Raw genomic sequence first — 21,713 nt, forward strand, 5'->3', positions numbered from 1 at the left:
TCCAGTTTAGGAACGCCGGCCATTAAGCGGTACGCGCGAGAGGAAACATACTTTAGACATTAACATTGCAGTCGTTCAGACTCGACTGTTCTCTAATGGCATATTCTACGGTTAAAGGACAATGAGAGGAGAAGGGCTTAACCCTCTCGTACAATTCCATGGAACTTTATCAGCGGTGTACTTTCCAACGTGGAAACTCATTGGCCAGTCTCATAACGCGTCCGCGGCTCACCAATTACAGAGTTTATTCGGTGGATGAAACGACTCCATGAAGTCGAGGTTTCACGAGCCTACAAAGGCTACTTTTAACAGTAAACCCTTCTCTTTGTTCTTAAATACTTCTCTCATTTGTAGAGACTGGGAACTGTAGAAGTTCCCTTTGTTGCAACTCTGTAAGAGCGGAGTAGCAAGTGGAGTGTTTGCTTTACTCTACCCGTGGAATTTCCGATTTATGTTGCACGAAGTCGAGTGTTTAAACAGCCTGAATTAGGAATGTGCTGGGTACGCGATGCCCTTCTAATTAATGAATCCAATTAATTCTTTTTCCTCGTGGAATAAATTAGCAATTATTGGAGAACCTGTGCCCTCACAGAAGTAATAATCATTTTGCCAAATCCGCCCCCTATTATAGCAATAAAATTATTATATGCTAATATAAAAATTTATTTGCAAATATTAGGTACCATTTGATCCAGTAGAATCATGCGTGGAATTATTGTGCTACCCATTGTCCAAAAATTAATAAGATAGAATAAAATATATATTATGAAATATTGTAAAGTATAACAGTAATTAAGAATGAAAATAAACGTTAGTTGATGCCAAATGGCGAAAGTGTAAAAGGAGAAGATATAAACTCCCAAATCCAATTGCAAGATTCGTACGATTTACCAATGGTACCTGTTCTTTATTGCTACTTTTCTCTTCCTGTCGAGTTATCAACCACGAGTATCCGCATTTATCGTCTGATTTAATTTAAAAATCCGAAACGAACGATACTTAATCTACTCTACGTTTACTATACCCAAGATGACCAACGGCATTACTTACCGGATCATCTGTACTTGCCTCGCGAAATTTTTTAATCCCTACATTTCCTCTCTCTCTCTTTCTCTACGAAGGTTTGAACGGCCACTTTATAGCCACCGTTTCATAGCACTCACTCGAAATCTAAATAGTTGAAAGGAAACGAGAAAAATCTTTATTCCCGTAGAGGCATAAATCGTATACCATAAATACAGCAAATAGAAAGGTAAGAAAATAACAGTGTCAGAGGGAGAAAGATCATCGCGTTCGTGATCATAAGGGGATGAAGACGAAGCACCGTGAACATCGGACTTCTTTCTTTCCCGGCAAGTTCTCAGCAATAAAATCATTTTACCACCGGTTTACATTAAGCCGTGTCCTTGATTCACCGACTGAATGATACTTGCTGTTTTTTTAACCGATAAAACACAGATATTGAAAGCGCTCAAAACTTAAGATATTAGCAATTTCGAGGTGGATTAATATCGACAGGAGCCACGAACGCGTCCTGGCGTAATAAATAAATGAGAAGTGACCTATCACCATTAGCAACCGGATAATCTCGTCGAAAAACTGGTGCAGTTTAATTCTTCAACGATACAGTATCGCAGATTAAGAAACTAGAAAGAGAAATTTAAACACAGTTATTAAACAGAATTATTTGATGAAAAATCTAAAAAAGAATCCGAAGCCCGGGGGTTTAAAATGAAAGCGATAAGTCGAAGATCTGCTAATTTAAGTAACCTGAACGTTACTCGACGAACGGGAACAGCTGACCGATTCGGCAAGAATGTTAACGAATCGCGGAATCCTGAAGACAGATGGATAACGGCGGTGTCGGTCGTTTCGTGTCTCGAACGGGGCGCTGCCCTGGCCACCACGTTCGAATCCACGGACCGGCTGTGCCCGCCGTGGTCGGCAAGGGTCATCGAACCCACGGCTTCGAATCTTTGGCTCATGCTGCAACACAGAAGTACCAGGAACCGAGAACAAAGTACCGGGTACCATTCACCGTACGAACGACGTTGTCTGGGTGCCCCCTCGCCCGATAAGGGCGAACAGCCCTCCCCACCTTCGTCACGTCGGAACCCGTGAGCGTCTCGTCCCACAAACGAGCAGACGGAAATCGCGAGCTCGACGTCCTGGCTAATGATGCTGCACTCGCTTGTCCAACTTGTATGCCACTGGCCATCTTGTCCTTTGCTTATCCCGCACTTTCTTTCGCGATCCTCTGGCTACGGTAACAAGCACGCTAGGCTTCCTTAAAGAAAATCGCGATATAAAGTAAGGAGAATTCTGAAAATTCTTAATTTAGATGATGACCAGCTCGAAATTATTAATAAAGAAAATTTCCGTTGAAAATAAGAAGGTAGAAGTTCGCCTCGTGGATAACTTATGCAAAGCGTTGGTCACCCCGAGTAGCACAGTAGTAGACTCTATTCTTTATTCGCATTTTGATTCGCTTCTCTCCCACGTGTACCAGGCGATTCGCTCGCGTGTCGCGTACACCCGTTACCTCTTCCGTCGTGTTACTTTTTGCCCGTTCCCCGCTCGGCTAATTTATGTACTTATGGAACAGTCCAGGTTCGAGGCTAGCCGCTCCGTTCGTATAATGACGCCCGTTCGTCGCATAATTTACGCGTTTTTGTCGTACCGGAACGCGGCATCGGCCACGTTGATCGGCTGAATTTGTGGCTGTTTAGCGAGATTCTCCCTGTGCTTCTGACATAGTTCCCTTCGCGGTTGAAACGGTCTCTAAAGAGACGGAGAGAGGAAAGGAGAGGATGATCCTTAAGAAGGGAACTCGAATTCCCACGCAAACCTTTTCAATCCAATCGGTCGTGCCAGCTGCGGAAAATAAAGTTATTATTTATGGTGAGGCTCGGCTATTTAACAAGCCACGCGAATGTGTCTCAAGTAATATCCGACAGGGTATACGTAATTAGCATAACCAGACGGTAGAAACTGTTTGGACACGGTGTTCACGCGGTGCTGCGAAGTCCCTTCGCTTGAGAAAAATACCCATTCGGATCTCCTGGCGGATCGCACGATCTGGATCATTATGCCAGATCCGGTGATAGCGAACGCTCGTTCGTCGAGGTACTTAACGGTGGTCGAGTTCACGCGGAAAACCTTGAATCTGCTCAGCTGCTTGCTAGTACACGTAAAGATGGGATTCAAGTATATTGCGAGTAGCTTCGAATCTGACTCGATGCTTTCGTACAGTTCATGAATACAGTAGGGACAGGTTAAGCTAGGTACAGTAGCTGCTCGATAATTTGCCGCTTTGGAAGCTCCTACAGTGGTCTTTTATAACAAAACAGAGATATATTTATAAATTTAATGGGGGCAATATCAGATAAGTAACCACTCGATAATTCCCCGCTCTCAAAGCCCCAACAGTGAACCCTTGTATCAATTATCGAGCCCTAATATGAATTTATGTATCAATATTAAATAACGACTTCCATAAATTGAAAAAAGGATAATATAAAAATTAGAAAATGAGAATAAGAAAAAATCTAAAATTAAATTTAGCAAAGTCCTGGTTAAGTTGATCAACAATTAATTGACAACGCCACACTATTGACTGTTATCGATTGATGATATGTTGCTTATTACTGGATAACTGTAACATGATGGATCATACATCATAAATACTATGGCTGCTAGTAAGACCAGCTCGGAGAGATCCTGAACAGGATGTTCCCATGATGTTTAATGTTTCTATTATTTCTTTTTGATCATCAAGGAATTTGCTTTACATTATGTCTCCTACGAGTTCATTACAATTTTTGTTTTCCAAAAATTTGCTTAATTTGTTCGATCATATTGAACTTATGGCACCGGTCACTTAGGACCCCTGTGGTAGCCAACGTGTTAAGACAAGATTCTGACGGACGTATCAATTCAATTTTCCCTCCTTCCAGCAGAATTTCATCAATCACGAATACGACGTACACCGTTCGTGTCCCGTTCCAATGGTTAATATGTAACCTTACAATGGTTTGATCGATTGCAATTTTTCGACGGACATGTTGTCATGTACCATCTCCTCGATCGACTCTAGTGGATAGTTTTGTGCAACAGGGATAGGCGCTCGAGGAGGCCTATTATATTGTGACACGTTATGTATCATTTCAAGTGCTGGATTCAAGGTTTATGGCAATAAAAAGGATGGAAAAACATGAGCAAGCGATTTGCTTATTTTATACAATAGTAATTTCAATTTTTGAATAAATCTCCTCTGAAATTTAACCTTCTCCCTGTATGATGACTATCTTTTTAAAAATCAATAAAGTCACAATATTTGTTTTATATTTTGCCCTAAAAATCCACGGGCTGCAATTACACCCCTCTACATAATTAACGTTAAAATATTTGCAAAGGGGAGATTAATTAAAAAGATGAGAAATGGCAATTGTTAGTGGTGTCAGATTGATTAGTTCGATCTAAGAGTTTAAAGGCACGTGTCCTTACGAAGTGACCGTTATGTGGATGTGACCTATGTCGTCGACCACGGTGGAGACCCAGGATCAATGAGCGATCGTTTCTTGGAAGTTAGGATTATGCCTCTGGCTATGCACAATGTTCCTTTCCTAACGGTTTGCTCGTGCACCAGTGACCCGAACACAACGAGCTAACTTCGCCCTGTTGCATTGTTCTTTGTCCCAGGACAATGAGATCGTTTCCCCTATTACTTCTTTAATTACCACTGAAAGCTACCAAAGTCGACCGCATGATTATTGCAGAAATTACCATCGTCTTTAATAAACTAAACGCTGGATGCAATTTTAATTCAAAATAAATGAAAAATGAATTAAAAATTCTCCTATCTCCATCGTCCACCTGTCAACATTCAAAAGGCAAGACGCCAGTGACAAGACACTTTAATTCCATCCTGACAACAAGATTAGAAAAATCCTTAGACGACTTGATCCTCGATATCTTGCACAAAGTTTCGCGGTTCCTTTTTCATACCCCAATGGAAGCGAGGCGAACGCAGATGCACGACGGTCCTTCGTTACTCGAATTCCCGCTTGTCACGCGTCCGGCTAATTTGATCCACTCGGTGATCGAACTTGGTCGCCTGTTTCTTTTTCTCCCAAAAAATCTCGCGACTTCTTAGATTCGCCGATTAAGAGACAGACGAACCGAAAGTCTGAACGAAATCTCAGGATGGACGACGGTTACCTTGGAGGTAGCAACCGTATTTGGAATGGCTGACTGAGAGACTCGAGTTGCTAACAAGTTGGAGATAATCTCCTTTCCTAAATTAACCCTTCCAGGAAAAAATAAAAGAAATTTTTATATAGAGCACACCTGATTTATGGTGTAAGGAGAGTAGTCGGCGATGATCATTCATTTCAATTTCCTTTTTTTTCGTTAATTAAAATCATCCTATCAAGCTCCAGCTTGGTTCATTAATTCTTCGCCATCCTGATCGCTCATTACCGAAACAAAACGGTTGCTTCGAACTTCCCTTGTAACCTCTTTATAACAATCTCCCGCTCGTTCCATCAGATCCACCGTCGAAGCCATGTTCAAGCTCTTCAAGCTCAATCTCTCACGTCCAACCGAATGATACACGAACTTTTCCATCCGAGTAATTTCGCTCATTACATCTTCTCTGCTCATCACGTCCCGATGATGGTACCCTATCCAACCGTAGAGAGATAGTTAGCTGCTTGTAACCAGCGATGGGGTGATAAATTTTCACGTGTCGGCTAACAAGATCGTACAAGAGTGGTTCTTTTTTAGAAATTCACCAGGTCCTTGCCACGTGTTCGCTTCACCCTGCACGTGTACAAGGTGCAAGGTGGTCTTTTTTTGTTTTTCTTTGATTTTGGAAGAACTTAGGGAAATTCAAGACATTCCTGTTCCTACCTTTTCTCTTCAGATCCTTGCTACAATTTAACCTGCACGTGTACACTGGGGTGCAAGGTGGTCTTCTTTCGTTTTTCTTTGATTTTAAAAAAACTTAAAGAAATCCCACACATTCCTTTTCCTAACTTTCCTCTTTAGGTTCTTGCTACAATTTAGCCTGCACGTGTACACTAGGGTGCAAGGTGTTCTTGCAATTGATTTTGAATTTAGTCACTCCTTCCTCTATACCTTCTTTTAATCAAAGGATCCCTAAGCTACAGACGATCACACGTGTATCCTACATGGTTGCCTTTCGACAAAACTACGTAGGCGTCTAAAGGGACAACGTCCTGGCTTTCAGGGTGCGTTCACCCGCGGCCACTCGCGAACCTTTGATCCGAAATCCTTGAAGAGGGGTCCGCTGGGGGAGCCGGTGACAAGGGTACTACAAGGATCTCTGTAGATCGCGGGGATCATTGTGAGAAGAGGGCATCGCGCCCACGTTCGACAAACCGGACCTGTCCGCCGCTCTTCTTTCCCTCGAGATGTCTGCTGATGCTCGCGTTTCTCATCCGTTGCCTGGCTACCTGCTCGTTTTCACCGGCCAGTTAACTTGACTAATAGCGAAACGATTTCCAGGTAGCGTTTGCCCACTTTTCATTCGGATAAATGATTGCTACTTCGTTGCCTCGATAGAGGAGCGGCTGCAGAGGATTCAACTTTTGATAAGAAGATTCTCTGCATTTTGCGTCTCTTATTTTCTTTGAAATTTTAAATATTAATTCGGATCTTGGATAAGCTTACCAGTTATGGTCTTGATCAGAGAAAATCCCAAGAATAATTCCGTAGCCCAGAAGCAGTTAGATTGTTAACAGAATTGCAAGGCTCCGAGTAGAGAACCGGTGTACAAGGTACACGGACATCGTTTTCATTCAAAAGACGTGCACGCCACCCACGTGCTCGTTAGGCGACAGGCGCAATCTGACCCATTAGCACAATCGCATAACGCAAGTAACGGAACCGGTAGAGAGTAGAGACCGGAAAAGAACGACGCGTGCCGCATCGCTCGCCTTGCCCTCTATGTCCATATACGAGCAGCTGCTCGACTACGGAGGACAGCTCGGACACGCTGACGAAGAAGAATTCCTCTCCGAGGCTTACGCTTCGCGAAAGCTCGATCGTTCAGGGTTAACCTGCAAGAACGATGCTTAATGCATGAGATTCGCGATGTTCTTTTGCGAAACCAGCCAAGCAACACTGACACACTTCTTTTACGAACTTATAGAAACCATCGTGAGAGGAATATCCTTCGAATTGTTGAAGTTGATAAAATAATTTCATATAATTTTCATATTCTGAACTTTCAATCTAAGTCATTATGGATACGAAAACTTTGAGATCAATAATTGCAGAAATTGATTCAAGACTCATTTGTGAACGTGTAATTTATTTGATTAAATTGACTATGAATGTTCTTATTGACATTCTGTGGGTATCAAAATGCATCGAGTACGCGTTGCAACTGTGAAGAGACTCACGATTTATCCAAGGTCGTAGCTGGAATAAGCCATCCAATTGATCGCAAAGCTACTCGTTTAAGCGACTCCTTTTTTCCCTCGATACTAGAATGGATCTCGATTCTACCGTTCCACCAATTCCAAGTGGAGAGGATCGAGCTTCGTGCATCAAGATCGGATCGATTCTCAAGAATGAGAAAGTAATGGCCCATGAAAATTCACGAGGCACGCCGCAACGGTACGATAGGCTGCGTGGTAAGTGGCTAATCGTGATCATGAATAAACATTATCGTGGAAATTGTGACATCTTTCGCGACGATTCTTACGGTTACCTCATCGAACAGCCCTCTCCTCTCGTCCTCTTTTACGAGCCTCTTAAAATGCATCGAGCTGAGGTAATTATCTTCAGCTGGAGTATCAATAATTAACCCCGAAGGGTCTGATTCGAAAGATCAAAGACAATCGCCTCCGATGATGACGCTTTGAAACAAAGTTATTGAGAAACAACTTCTGAAGCTGATTTTTACCTTGAAATCATAATTAAAGAATGAAATGAATTCAGAAGAGGAGGTTTAGAGGGTCTTTTTATCTGTGGTGACTTTCGACGATGGAAAAGAGAGGTAACGCAGATGTGGAAGGTGTAGTCAGAGTGAAACGACCGGTAGGTAGACTGTAAAAGGTAAACCCGTCGTACCAGCACCGTTCGTGGTCCGCGGGCATTCCAGGCGACGCCAACGTGTCCTCCTCCTCCGCCTCCTCCACCTTCTCTTTCTTCTTCTTCTTCTTTTCCTTTAGCCCGGCCACCTTCTTCTGCCCCCTCCATCACACCCTTAGAAGCCTCTCCCATTGCAGCCTCGCAATAATGCAACTGCATGCAGTTGCGTTATCGACCAACTATAGGTGGACTACCGTATCGGAGGAGAGAGTGATGCTGCTCTCTTGTGGTTACGTAAAAATCTAAGAAATTTCGATTTTATTCTACGCGTTAACTCCATACCATCTCCTCTTTCTGATCTTTGTGAAATAGAATTCTGTTGCAATTTTTCTGACCAAACATGAAGATCACTTGGGTGGAGATCGAGTTTGGATTTACAAAGAATTTGAAGTAATTGCAGTGTTATTTTTTCAGGAAAAATCATAGAAAATTACTAAATTCTCTAAGGGAGGCGAAGAATCAAAAGGGTAAATTGATAGCCTTATTGAGAAATTGCAAGATTATTAGAGCACTTTAATGAAAGATTTTTGTCAATTGAAAATTTGAAATTTTTTATTATAGAAAAGTTAGAACCAATTACGTCCCTCTGATATAAAAAGAGAATGAAGATCGCGTGTCGCGACACATTGTAGATACAATGTAGAACTCAACTTTAATTGAGTCGTTCCGATCATCTTTTCTTTCTTTTCTCTTTTCTCTGAAAAAGGCTAGCCACCTTTCACGCTATTGATGACTGTTCGTTTAATCTCGCTCCATTCTGCGTCCCCGCATAAAGGCTGCTCGTCCATCATACCGAGATTATGATAGAAGGCTGCTTCAATGAAGACATTACGCATACGATGGCTCGGGGATTCATCTTGGCTTATATACGAGCCGCGATTGTGCTCTTCAGAGTCGCCTTGAGACGCAATCTGCGAATCTGCCGGCGATTTTTCCCATGAACGATGAATCGAACTCGCAGCCCGCGGCCTTTCGAATCGCCTATGAAAGAAGATGAAGCGTTTTCAGGGGGTGAAATCGCGCCTGGTTTTAATCCTGAGCCTTGCTCGGGTACAATGTAACGTTTGGTTACCAGCTCTTCAATGGAACTCGATTTGTAGCTTCGTAAAGAGGATGGAAATTACTAGCTCTTCTCAATACCAATTGAAAATGTTATTCTAGGATAACTTTCTTAAGTAATTTTTTACCAGAAGCTCCATTTGGAAATTCATTCTTGAACAGAGGTGGATCTTTGATTACTAATTAAAATCAAACCCCCAAAAATTGTTATAACTATCAAGATATTTACAAGAAAGTTACTACAACTTCTAAAAAATAAATCTTCTACCAAAATAGAAGAGGCACAAAGGCATCGTTTCGAATTTTAACACGATATCGAATTGTAAATGTATGCAATTGAAATTCTAATTCATACAGCAAACCTTTATCGTAAATGTATTTCTAAACAACGTTTTAATGCATGTACATCTTAGAAGAGACTTATGTTCTCATGCATATTCGATGAATAAAAATGAATCTCAGAAGATTCATAGTATTTCTGGTAATACAACACTTACTATTTCAAAGGGAACGAAATTTTAGAGAGAAAGGAGTAAAACCTGTCACCTAGGAATCCGTGCACGTTTGACCCATCGTTAATATTCATCTTGGGTATTTTTCAAAGATACCAACGCGATTAAAATAAAACATACGTGTTGACACATGTTTCCTTAGCAATCTTTCCCTTTCATCTAAATAACATCAACATAATGTGTCATTTAAATTCAATCTATTTTATTTTATTAAAGTTCACATAAATTATGGTCTAAAAATTTAGAAGAAAACTGACTACCATGCTAAAGGTATTAAAAATTTCATTAGGTACTGTTTTTATTTTTAGCAAATGTTATCCACTATTTTCACAATATTTAAAGTAAATTAAATTAAATTTAATTTAAATTAAATAAATTAAAAAATTTCTAATAATAAGTATGAGCGATGGTTTCCTATGAAAATTTAGGTATCACCCAAAGTATTAAAACATTTTTTTAAACCACAAAAAGTCCTATACCCTTTCATTCTTCAGAACAGGATTTTAAAAACCTTTTCATCCCTTTTAAATTATCCCTGTGAACTATATAACGTTACATCATCAATTCAACATCACAGAATGATGGTATCTTTTCAATTCGATGCATTTTCAATCCCACCCTCATCAGGATATGTCAGGACGTCTTTCACGAATCCTCGACACGATCCATTTCTATTGTGTCGATTTACTTGCAGCTGGTCGTGTCATTGAAATTCGAAAGAAAGTGTTCCACTTCGCGATGAGGGACAGTTGATGTCTAAGTTGCATGGTAAATATAACCTGAATACGATAGACGAAGAGAAAGCAATAATAATACTAGTCTTTCATTGCTCGCCAATGTAATGAGGCGTTTTTGAATCGACGATGACTGTCGATGAGCATTTGAAAGTAATGTCTATAAAACTTTACTACCCCGTTTAGCATTTTACGGGTCGCTTGAGAAGGAGATCTGATGGAATGAATTTTACGAGTCTCGCGCGACCGACCTTTTCAATTGTTAAATTAATGGTTAATTGTTAAATTTCGATTTTTTATACGAATCTAAATGAATAACTTCTGAAGATCTCTCAAGAAATAAAACAAGAAGAAGGAAGAAACAGGAAAAAAGAAAGTATCATCAGAGTCCCCTCTGATCCCCAAAAATTATTCCACCGTGAGGGATGACGATTAGCCCCGGCTTATGGTTAGATCAAAGAACAAGGAGGGTAAATTCTTAGGTACGGTGGTGGGGGAAGGGGTAGGCGGATTATTTGCATTTTAATTTGCATATTAAAACACGGCTCGTCCATCAGTCGAGCAGGTCTGCGAAATATGATAGGCTACGCTCTGCGGCCGTCGCATTAACGTTGTAAAGGCGAGTTACACGACCGCAAGGCAACCCGACGGCCATGAGATCGTTCACGCATGCCGATCTTGAAATATGTACCCGTGGACCAAGATTACCGGGTCCCGATAGCGCCGTTGTCTCGATCGATAGGGACTCTCTATCTGGTCCGCGCGATTCACTGTTTGCCGAAGATCCGCGCTCGCCGTGATACCAATAATTGGAAGAATAATTACCCGCTTGGATGATAGAAATTTTCAAGTAATTATATCAACATCCTCAGTAGGAACACCGTGAATCCACAATTATTATTATTAACGTTAATATTATTTTTATTTATTTAGCAATCATTAATCATTGACGTTTAAATGAAAAATTTGCAGAACTCTCGTAATGCAAAGGGTTAATAATAATTAATTATCAAATTTTTAGTTACATATCCACTAAATCTCTTTGAACTCTAAAAGTAGTCCCGTTTTCTGAACTCGAACTGGCGAACGAACCCACGTGGTCATTACGCTTTCATCTGGTTCATGTAACAGCCGGTTCACCCACGATGAAGAAAATTGAAAATGCAGACGATAAACATACCGGCTGGCTCTGACTTTGAGGAATAATAACGCGAAACGATCGTCAGCGGCTATAGGTCATTAATGTTTTACGAGCACGTAGCGAGCACAGCTGCGTCTATTCAATTACAACTAACAGGGTGAGCCACGAGACTCTCTTTCTCCCTGTCGGTCCGCGCAACGATGCCCGCGCTTATGTCTATTAATATTAACGGCTTGAAACAACGATAATAACGCACAACTATAAGGATGCAGAGGTGTTTTCCTTGACCATTCCGATTGGAAGCTATGGTGGTCTCTGATTCTCTATACAGAATAAGAATCTGTTGGTGGTTGATGAAACGAACATTGCAGATAAATCATTCGATTGCATTTTCTTTTTTTTTTTCTAGCATCAGGTATCGTGGAATAAATTATCTGAATAATCAAGTTATGTAAAAGAAAAATCGTATTCACGATTTTGAAACGCTATCTGCAACATTTTGACAGGCGTCCAGAATACAAAGGAGTAAATACAAATCTACTAGATAAGAATCGGACAAAGAGATGAAGATTTTTTTGAACCAACTTTCACCGAGCATTGAAACGTCGTGAGAGTATTTTTGATGAAATCTATGATGTATGTGCATGAATTCCTTGGTGATTAATTAGACTGAAAGTACCCTGTACTTTTAGCACTTTAAGGAAATATTGTTGCAAGATGATTAAAAATTGAAATTATCGCAATGAAACCTATGAATGTCAATTTATCGAGCAAATTTCCCTTGAATTATAATTCTTTGAACGGCTCATTCATTCCTCCTATGCATCTATAAACTATTTTGTCGTACAGTAATTTATGTAAAGTCAACGTAATTTTTCAATCTTTCTTCTTCAGTTGTCACATTTAGACAACGTTATTATTCCCAACATGTTCTTCGGAATGACAAATGAGAAGATGTACGAGCAATGGTGTCGTTTCACTATTCTCTGACTCGTCCTACGATTATCTGACATGAAAAATTGGGCCAACCGTTGGCCTGAAACCAGACACGATGTGTTCAGAAAATTCTATCACAAAATATAACGAAAATTAATTAATGTACACTTGAAGTCAAGGGCAACCCCTAGGGAAAATGGCCAATGTACTGTTTCATAAATATACTATATTAAAAAATTAAACAGATATATTAAATACACTAAAAATAATAAAATTCCTTACACTTCTGAAAAACATAAATACATATGTACTTCTCATGAAATTATAATAACTCAAGGGAGGGTGTTCTCCAAGGCACGCTTGATAAAACCAAACAATAGTACGGAAAGTTCCAGCCATCTCAGAAAACTATGCCACACGCAAAGCTAATATTCAACAATAAAACCGTCGTTTCGTACACGTGACACGGTGACATTACTTTCTCCTGTTTTGTAGGAGGAAGACAAGCATCAACCAATTTGTAGTCCGATGGAACACTATGCGCGAAAAAGTGGTTCACTGACCAACGTTCATCCGTAACTGTTAGGATTTCTCCGAAACTAGATTCACTACACGGATATATGAACTTTTACAATATCAAAAATATTTTTACATAAATGAACAAAATATTTTGCTCCCTTATCTCAAGAAGTTACGGTTTCCTAGCTCTTTGCAATTGGAAGTTCTTCGACTGAACATCGATTAACATAGAGTTAATCAATTTTTACTAATTAAAATTCATCAAGTTTGTTCAATTCAAATAAATTCTTGCAAAAGTCGGCTTTTATTTTCGAAACCCACACTTTTTATTAAATCTCGTACTTTTATAACAGTTTTCCTGTGGAGCCATCTATAAAGGATTCTTGGAACCATAGACTCCAAGTGACGCTGATTATGATGAAGAATCAAAAGCGACTACATTCTAGGGATATCTAAGGAGAGAACCTAGGGAGAACCAGAGAAAACCAAGGAAAGCCAAGAAGAGTTATGAAAACCCCAACAGAATCTACATTAAGGCTTTGCTTCTTTCTTCGAATTGAAGAACTTGAAATAAAATTGCTCTCATTTCAAAACTAAGTGGTTGATTCAAACGCAATTGATTTACAAATATTTTCTACGATCCGCAAGATGAATTGGAGCTTTCCTAATCGCAGGAATCGGGTTAATCCCACGAAGAAGGAAGGAAGAGAACAGATCTAAGCGGGATGATCGATGGACAAAGCAACAGGAAGTCCAGTTAGGGTTCACGAGAAGTTCGCAATAGAGTATAAAGATACGGTGAAATTACGACCTTGAATGTTTCGCGTCTCGTATTGCCGGGAAACTTAATTCGTGCTCGGTGGGCTGGCCATCGATGCGGCTAGTGGATCCTCTGCTGGCCTATAAATCCCGCGATCGCGTAATATGATCGCGAGTATTCGGTTTCGCGCATAATTCTAACTAGCGGCGCTAAATTGTCGCTGTAAGCGATATCGTGTCCAGCGTAAACTGCTTCATTCACGAAAGCAACACTTCATTCCGCGGCCGAACGGCCGACTCCTCTTCGTTCCGTTTCCAACTCGCGGCGAGGATTCATGGGAAGGATCACGGATCGGTAGATGTTTGCAGAGATGCTACTAACGATTACCGATAAAGTATCGATGACTTATGATCGTTGTTAAAGGTTCGGTAAAGAACGTGAAGCTAAACAATTGGTAATTTACTAATAAAGGAATCATCGCGAACCGTAATTAGTAAATATTTAGAAAGAAAATTCCACCCTTTGATCTTGCTGATTTTTTATGGCAACAAATTAAATGGTCAGTATTTAAATCCATTTAAAAAAAATTTTAAATACTGACCACTTGGATTGAAATACTGACCAGCAAAATACAAGCCATTTTTTATATGGAGTCAACGTCCTAACCTAATCTGAACAGTTTAGAAAGGTTAGGTTAATATAATTGAAGGTTAGGTTAGGGTAGGTCAATACAACTAAATATAGTACCTTTATGAGTTCTCAATATAAAACCATCTTCAACAATTCTATTATTTCTTCATCGTTGTCTCTCAATAAAACTATCTGTCCTTTCATTGAAGAAAATAGAAGAAATTGAATAGAGGGCACGAAATGATAGACATTACAGCATTCAACCTCCGAGCTACCGGACAATAATCTGTTTGCGATTAACGGTAAAACCGATCTGCAACAATTTAGCGTGTAATCCTCCGGCGGAAGCGGAGACCCGGCCCGATCGGACAACCTTCCAGTATCAATAGCACTGGATCAGTGCTGTCGACGAAGAAGAAATAAAAAATGAAAAAAGAAGAAAGTTATCAACCCTTCCAGATATTATCTGCGCCGACTAACGAATTACTTCCTCGTCACTTATCGTAACAGACAACGGCAACCACGAACGATAGCAATTTTCTCGATTCGCGGACATTTATTACACGCATCGGATATTGACCGTACACCCGGCATTATCCGGCAAGAATGACGCCCGTCCGTAATGCGATCCGTCCACGAGAACACTGTTTAAATCGCGTTACACGATTACGTAGGCTCGATAAATAAACGATCGATCCTCGGTGGTGATGGCGCGTAAGGATTCACAAAGTTACGATCTCTAGCCAGTCCTATTATAATAATTTACGTTCATCAGCATAATATCTTCGATCCGAGCGATAACGCGCGGCCAGAGGATTGGGGGGGGGGGGGCCGTCTCTTGTCGCAATTCAGATTCTGATGAGGGATCGTACGATGAAAATTAGTACGGGAAAAGTCGATTCGGTACCATATCCGCGGAGGAGAAACGGCTCCGAGCGAACGGTAAATCGTCCGCGAGTTCACGGACGAGATGCACCGCGCTGAATGTGCCGCCACTTTTCCTGGGCGTGGGTTACCTATTACGCTAATAGCGATAATGCGACGCTTCTGCAAGAAGGATGACGGAAAAAAGCTCCGGTACTCTACTGGATGATGTTCAACGCGGCTCTGTACGTAGAGTAACGAGCGCGGTCAGCTTCCCTAGGGAAGATGCCGATGTAAATTTCGAAATCAACGATTCCACGACGTCCCCTTTCCTAAACGGATAATCCATCATCGTCGGGGAAGGCAATTTTTTCACGCTTCCCACGTACCGTAGATCAAGACGTCCCTACGGATCGATAGAATCCCACAAATGATTTCTCACGGCGTACGATAGCGGCATCGCACAGGGGACAACGAACGCTCGTGGAATAAAATTTATCGCCATCGGTGGCCGGCCATATATAACATCCGCTGTACCGGACAAAAATGGCCGGGCATTTATGATCGCGCCGCTACTACGAATCGGCTCATTGTTCGCGCAACGTGGTCGCGTTTCCTTCCTCGTTACCGTTACTTTATATTATGCACTTGACACAGCCGCGTTTTCGTATACGATTGTCTTCGCTCGAGGAACAATGAGACGCATAAATACGCCTGGTCGCGATACGTGGCCGATGAAAACGAGCCTAATGGCCTACCGCCGAGACATCCTTCATCCGACCAATTCGTCATGTACCGCGTCTACTTCGATCCTGTCGGTCCACGGTGGAATTTTAAGGATCTTCAAAGAGAATATCGTACCAGTGTAATTGGACCAAAGTACCCTGAGGGACACTTTCGTCAGAAAATGGTACCGTTAATGGCACCCCCATGGGCGACGACAGTCGACATTCCTCGGACACATCCTGAACGTCGGATTTTCTTCTAAATTATAGATATATTCCGTTGCTCGCCGGTAAATCGATAATGCCGGCAAATTTCCTCGTACCACGTGAAAACGTAGCGAAATAACGGTCGTACGGATATGGCGGACCAAGTGCAAGGTTCTAACGATGCCAGCGCCACATCTGGTCACGACTTTCCCAAGATTAGCTTCGATTCGGAATTGCCCGATGAAATGGGACTAGAATGTGTAACGGGTTGATAATGACGCGGCATGTTCAACTACTGCCTCGTACGAGGATGTAATTATCCATTTTGCTCTATGGGGAACAAGTTCGACGATATGTGAATGAATTTCGATTTTGCTACTGGTAATAACTCGAGTTAAACTTGGTCGTCGATTTTGTATTTGAAAGGTGTTTAAGTATGCACTTACTTACAGAATTAATTAACAGCGTGGGAATGAAATTTATTTACAGCCATCTTATTGAAACTGAACGTGTGCAATTTACTTGTAATAAATGATGTGCTATAACTGTACAACTAGTTTTAAATTGAAAATGAAACCAACTGGACAAAAACAACCTAACAATTTTTGTTATTTAAAATAATTTAATTTCTAATGTTAAAGAATTGTATTTAAAATTTATTAAATAGAAGCTTAAGCAACATCATTATAAAAAATCTAATGATCAAAGAATGAAGCAAGGTTGAGCAACATCATTCAGTTTGCTCATCACAATTACACAACAATGCTAAGAATGCAATTAAACGAGAGAACAACGCAACGTACGCGAACAATGGTTCACAAATGGAGCACTGATAACGATACCAGTTTCCTCCTCGCTACAATTCCCGTGAAAATTGCGTAAATCATCAGCGAATCGCGCACGAATCATCAGCTGGATGAAAGGAATCAACTGATGAAACAAAAGTGACTGGAGACTAGACTCATGAGAAATGTGAAAGCTGTCCCAGGATCGTAGGTGTAACCTGTCTCACGCACGATTCTTATATTTCCAGCTACTGTCAAGGTACATTTGTACCTGATAACCGGATAGAAATGAAATAAATTGCATTCGGAAAATTGAATTATCGTGATTTATCTGAAGAAGAAAAATATTCTACCTAGTCCTTCCGATGGAGGAAAAGATATCTATCAAAGGTGTGCAAGAACTCTTAATTCTCCTAATTAAATTCTTTCCTAATTACAAAAATTCAAAATCACAACAGAAAGTATTGCCAGGTGTTTCCAATCATTACCATACACGAAGGCAACGAACGATCGATGATTCTCATAAACCGAAACGAACCACATTAATTAGTCGGCCAAAACAATGGCGGAGAGCCGGACGAATGGTAACGAGCGACACTGGTACACGTGGTCGTGGCCGATGCTCCCCGATGCAATATGCATCTGATGCCGGAGCCCGGAAGCAAAAAAAGGTCCGGGGTAGTACCATTTCTGGACAGGCCGTGGGGCGGCCGTTTCGTCGTCAAGAGTCACATACGAAACCACGAGGACGAGAGTAGACTGAAAGCGAGGATGGCCATTAAACGAATCCCCGTACGATCCGGTCCCTTTGATCGACCGCTCGTGTACCTATGCGCGTACCAATAGGATGCTGACGTAACTGCACGCAATCTTGGCTGCCGATCAACCGGACGGCTCTGGCCGGCTCTCCCCGGACACCACGGCTGCATCGTCCAACGGCCAGAGCAAGGAGTTCCCTCGGTAAACAGATTTTCTTCTCTGTTCAGTGTCACGTGAAAGATCGGCGCAAGAGAAGGACGTCGAGAGAGGCTAAGATCGGAGCCCTCCGCCAGCTGGGTACCGTTACCTTCCTCAGGGGCTCCCGGGATCAGACGTGTAATTTATATATCGCCCCGCGTCGACTCTGCGAAAGTATACAGCCTTTTTTACGACTCTCTGGGAACAGGAGATGAAGAAAAGAAGCAAACCGAGCCAGTGGCCAACCACTTCTTTCGTACACTTTGCCAAAGCAGCCCCAGCCGAGAAAGACTGCGCGCTCACGTCAATTACGATCACGGTAGCAGTTCGGTTCGTCAACCATGTTACCTGTCATTATTCACTTACATTCGTGCCATTCGACTTCCTACTTGCCAAAATCATCCGACACGTTTACAGTTTTATTTAATTTTAATAAGAGGACACCCCCCCATAGATTTTTAGATTAGTTTAGGTTTTTCGGTTAGCTGTTACATCGGTAACAGGAGCTTGTGTCTACATGGCCATTTACGATAGTTGTTTTCTCACGCTGGAAAATTGACCCGACGATTTAGTCGAGGATGAAAAACTCGCATGACTAAGCTACTGACCTCATCCTAGTGGTCCATCTGCCCCGTGACGACACAGAATCAACTCCTAGAGATGAGAAATTCCTGGTTACACCCTTGGTAACCTATCTGTACTAACACGCTGAATGGCAATGGCAATTTTCAAGCGATAATTATCAATGTTACATGGTCCGAGAGATATTTCGCAGAGTCATGATAGATGCTGGCCTTCTGACGCGATGCTGATCGCAAAACAGTGGAATAGAACAGCTGCCCCGATATCGTGGCTAGAGGAAATCCGCTGTTGATTACTTCGTACCGTGAAGATTCGGAAAAAAGCATTGGAACATGGGACGGAGGAGAGAACGATTAAAAGTATTTCTAATCGATGGCAGAATAAACCATACAATTGATTTGAATCCTTTGAAGTCGTACGTCTACTCTTAGCAGTACTAGAATAATAGAATATTAGAATTTGAGAATTTGAGAACTTATGATTTAAGGATTTTAGAATTTCAGAACTTGAGAACTTGAGAACTTGAGAATTTGATAATTTAAGGATTTTAAAAGTTGGAACTTAAGAATTTGATAATTTGAAAGCTTAAGAATTTGAGAATATAAAAATTTTAGAATTTTAGAATCTTAAAATGATGAAGAGGCCAGCCCACAAGAGGATAGGCCCAACCACAACGAATAATAAAAAGAGTTTATGAATTTAAACGTAATAATTCCCAGAAATCCAAACAAAGAAGATTCGCACACTTTCCGTTATAAAATAAATGATATTGTCTCTATGCTACAGCTTCCTGAAAGTTGGAGGCATCTTTTTGCCTTTAAAGAACCATCAAATCACTCGAAATAATTGCTCTCTCAAGCTCGAATAAAAGACTGAAACGTGCCTTAATCGCTGTTGAACAGTTATAAACTAATCATACTTAAGTACCTAAGTGGATGAACCTAAGACCTATATCCGCTTGATTATCGCTTGCAGAGTCATTTAAAATCCATTTGCTAATACATAATATTCACTAATAACGTGTAAAGGTCTGGCTGGTGTGAAACTCAGTAGGCCTAACCCTGAAAAGAAAGTTCAAGCACCTAGACACTCAATCATCTTGTCAATCCATGAGACAGCATCATCAGATTTTGACCGATGAAGATAGAAATTCAAATGTAAATAACCAGTTACATTTAAACCGTGTAAATACATAGTTTACAGGTAATTGAATTATAACCAACCGCTGAGATTAGTTGTTGGAGTATCATGATTTCAGAGAAAGTTCAAACATTTGCAAATATTTCAGTGAAAATAAAATTCTAAGTATCTAAGTATCTAAAATACTAAAATTCCCAAATTCTTAAATTCTAATATTCTAAGATTCTAAAATTTTAGGTCTTAATTATGTCAATGCAATTATTGAATATTATTATTATTTTTGCATAAAAAAATTACTAAAGATTCCTGAAGATATACTTTATGAATTTAATATTAATATTAATTAAAAAGAGTTAATAAGTGTTTCTTTTGGCCCCCCTTTAAGGAACAGCCTGTACACGCATGCAAATGCACGTGCGGTGCTGATGCGACCACGTCCATTAGAATTGATCGGCAACATTAATACAAGTTAGTGGTGACATGGTTGAAACTCGTCGAGCTCCGGGTAAGTTCGATCTCTCTAATTCTCTCCTTCTTTAACCGGTAACAAGTTAGCGAAAGCGTCCTTTTCTAACGTTCGCGTGATCTCCGATCTTACGATTCCACAGCGTGCCACGCAGTTTCGAAGCACTCCTCGGCTTAGTCTACGTCGGGACCAGAGCTATCGGCCATCAATGTCTACTTCCGACAAGATACCTTCTCTCCTTTATCTGTACACGAGCAGCAAGGATCGTGAGCAGTCTGCCGAATCACGGATTCAACGACCTGCTTTGCTAACTTCCCTCTACGCTCGCTCGCTTCGAATCAGAGAAAATTAAGCGGCGCTTTTGATGTGACTTTCCCTCTATTTCTAATCTTTCGATATTTTATTCCGCGATTATTCATCAATATACGCTAATTTTCAGAAAAACATTCGATCTCTTACGTGACCGAGGAATAAACTGCGAAACGAATACGTTTATGTTAATTGAAAATTTTTAAATTATGTTTGACGCTTGACGGTACACTGCCAAGAATAGAGGCTCGGTATCCGAATGTCACGTGCGTCCGAAGTTCGGGCTGGGTCGGGGAAAGTCGGACGAGATCGGGCGACCGCCCCAGAGATCCGATAGGTGGACATACCTTGGGAGACTCGTTCGACCACGCCCAATTTTTCCGACCCTACCCGATCCCCAAATCCCGGGTATCCGAACACTTCTAATATTAACCCCTTCCACCTGACCACGATCTATAATTTCACAAGTCAGAAAAAAGTGAAAGATACAATTTTGATAAATTTTAAATCTAATTCGTTCCTCCAAGCACTGATAGTTGGCGAGATTTTATGATAAGGATTAAATTATCATCGCGATCCACTGAAAGAAACGATGTTCTATCATTGAATGCCGAGTGAACGCTGAGAAATTACAGTGTTCAGAAATTACATACAATGTGGTAAAATCGGTGTAAGTATCGAAGGTTAAACATAAAGGTTAGGGGGAGTCGCGTTCAGCCGCCCTCAACGTTCAGTAGAAATAATTGAAGAAAGGCTATGATACAGTGGAAAAACCATAATTTCGAGACCGTAATTTTTTATCACCGGTTGTTTACCGAGATCGAAGGTTAGATATGCGGAGTTTGATATATGTACTTGATAGTTGGAACGAGTTTATTAAAAAGAATCCGGTGGGCGTTCCCCGTGGATTGTTTGAATTTATGGTGCAACGAAAGACAAATTTCTTCTTTCAACGAGAAATTTATTTTCGCAACAACATTCTTCCTTCTCAACCAGGAAATAATAATAAAAAAATTCGAATCAATGGTGTAACCAAGAATATCTTTATTCTAACGAACCATCTTAATTTTCCAATTCTCCTAACGCTTCTGTTCTTTGTTTACTTTCTCAAACGCTAAACATACACCGAAACTCTCCACTCTTCCCGACTTCCTCGTAACGCCATCGAAACGAAAATTACAGCCCCTCGCGTCGTAAAAGAGGATCGGAGCGAGTCAAAGTACCCGGTTGCTTCGGAAACGGGCGAATAACTCGCGAGTCGAT

The 21,713-nt window shown here is 40.9% G+C and overlaps 1 protein-coding gene and 1 long non-coding RNA gene across 2 annotated transcripts in view; one reads left to right on the forward strand and one right to left on the reverse strand.

The window, feature by feature from the left end:
* LOC117605071 (uncharacterized) overlaps nt 1–21,713 on the reverse strand; it is a 129,825-nt gene that overhangs the window by 78,401 nt on the left and 29,711 nt on the right. The window lies entirely within an intron of this gene.
* On the forward strand, nt 1,732–7,676 carry LOC117604977 (uncharacterized). Its single transcript, XM_076688402.1, is given in 5 exon segments — nt 1,732–2,111; nt 2,113–2,157; nt 2,159–2,266; nt 7,519–7,645; nt 7,647–7,676. Coding segments are annotated over 5 exon segments (690 nt in total).

The sequence above is a fragment of the Osmia lignaria genome, chromosome 5, assembly GCF_051020975.1.
Source record: "Osmia lignaria lignaria isolate PbOS001 chromosome 5, iyOsmLign1, whole genome shotgun sequence".
Taxonomy (NCBI): domain Eukaryota; kingdom Metazoa; phylum Arthropoda; class Insecta; order Hymenoptera; family Megachilidae; genus Osmia; species Osmia lignaria.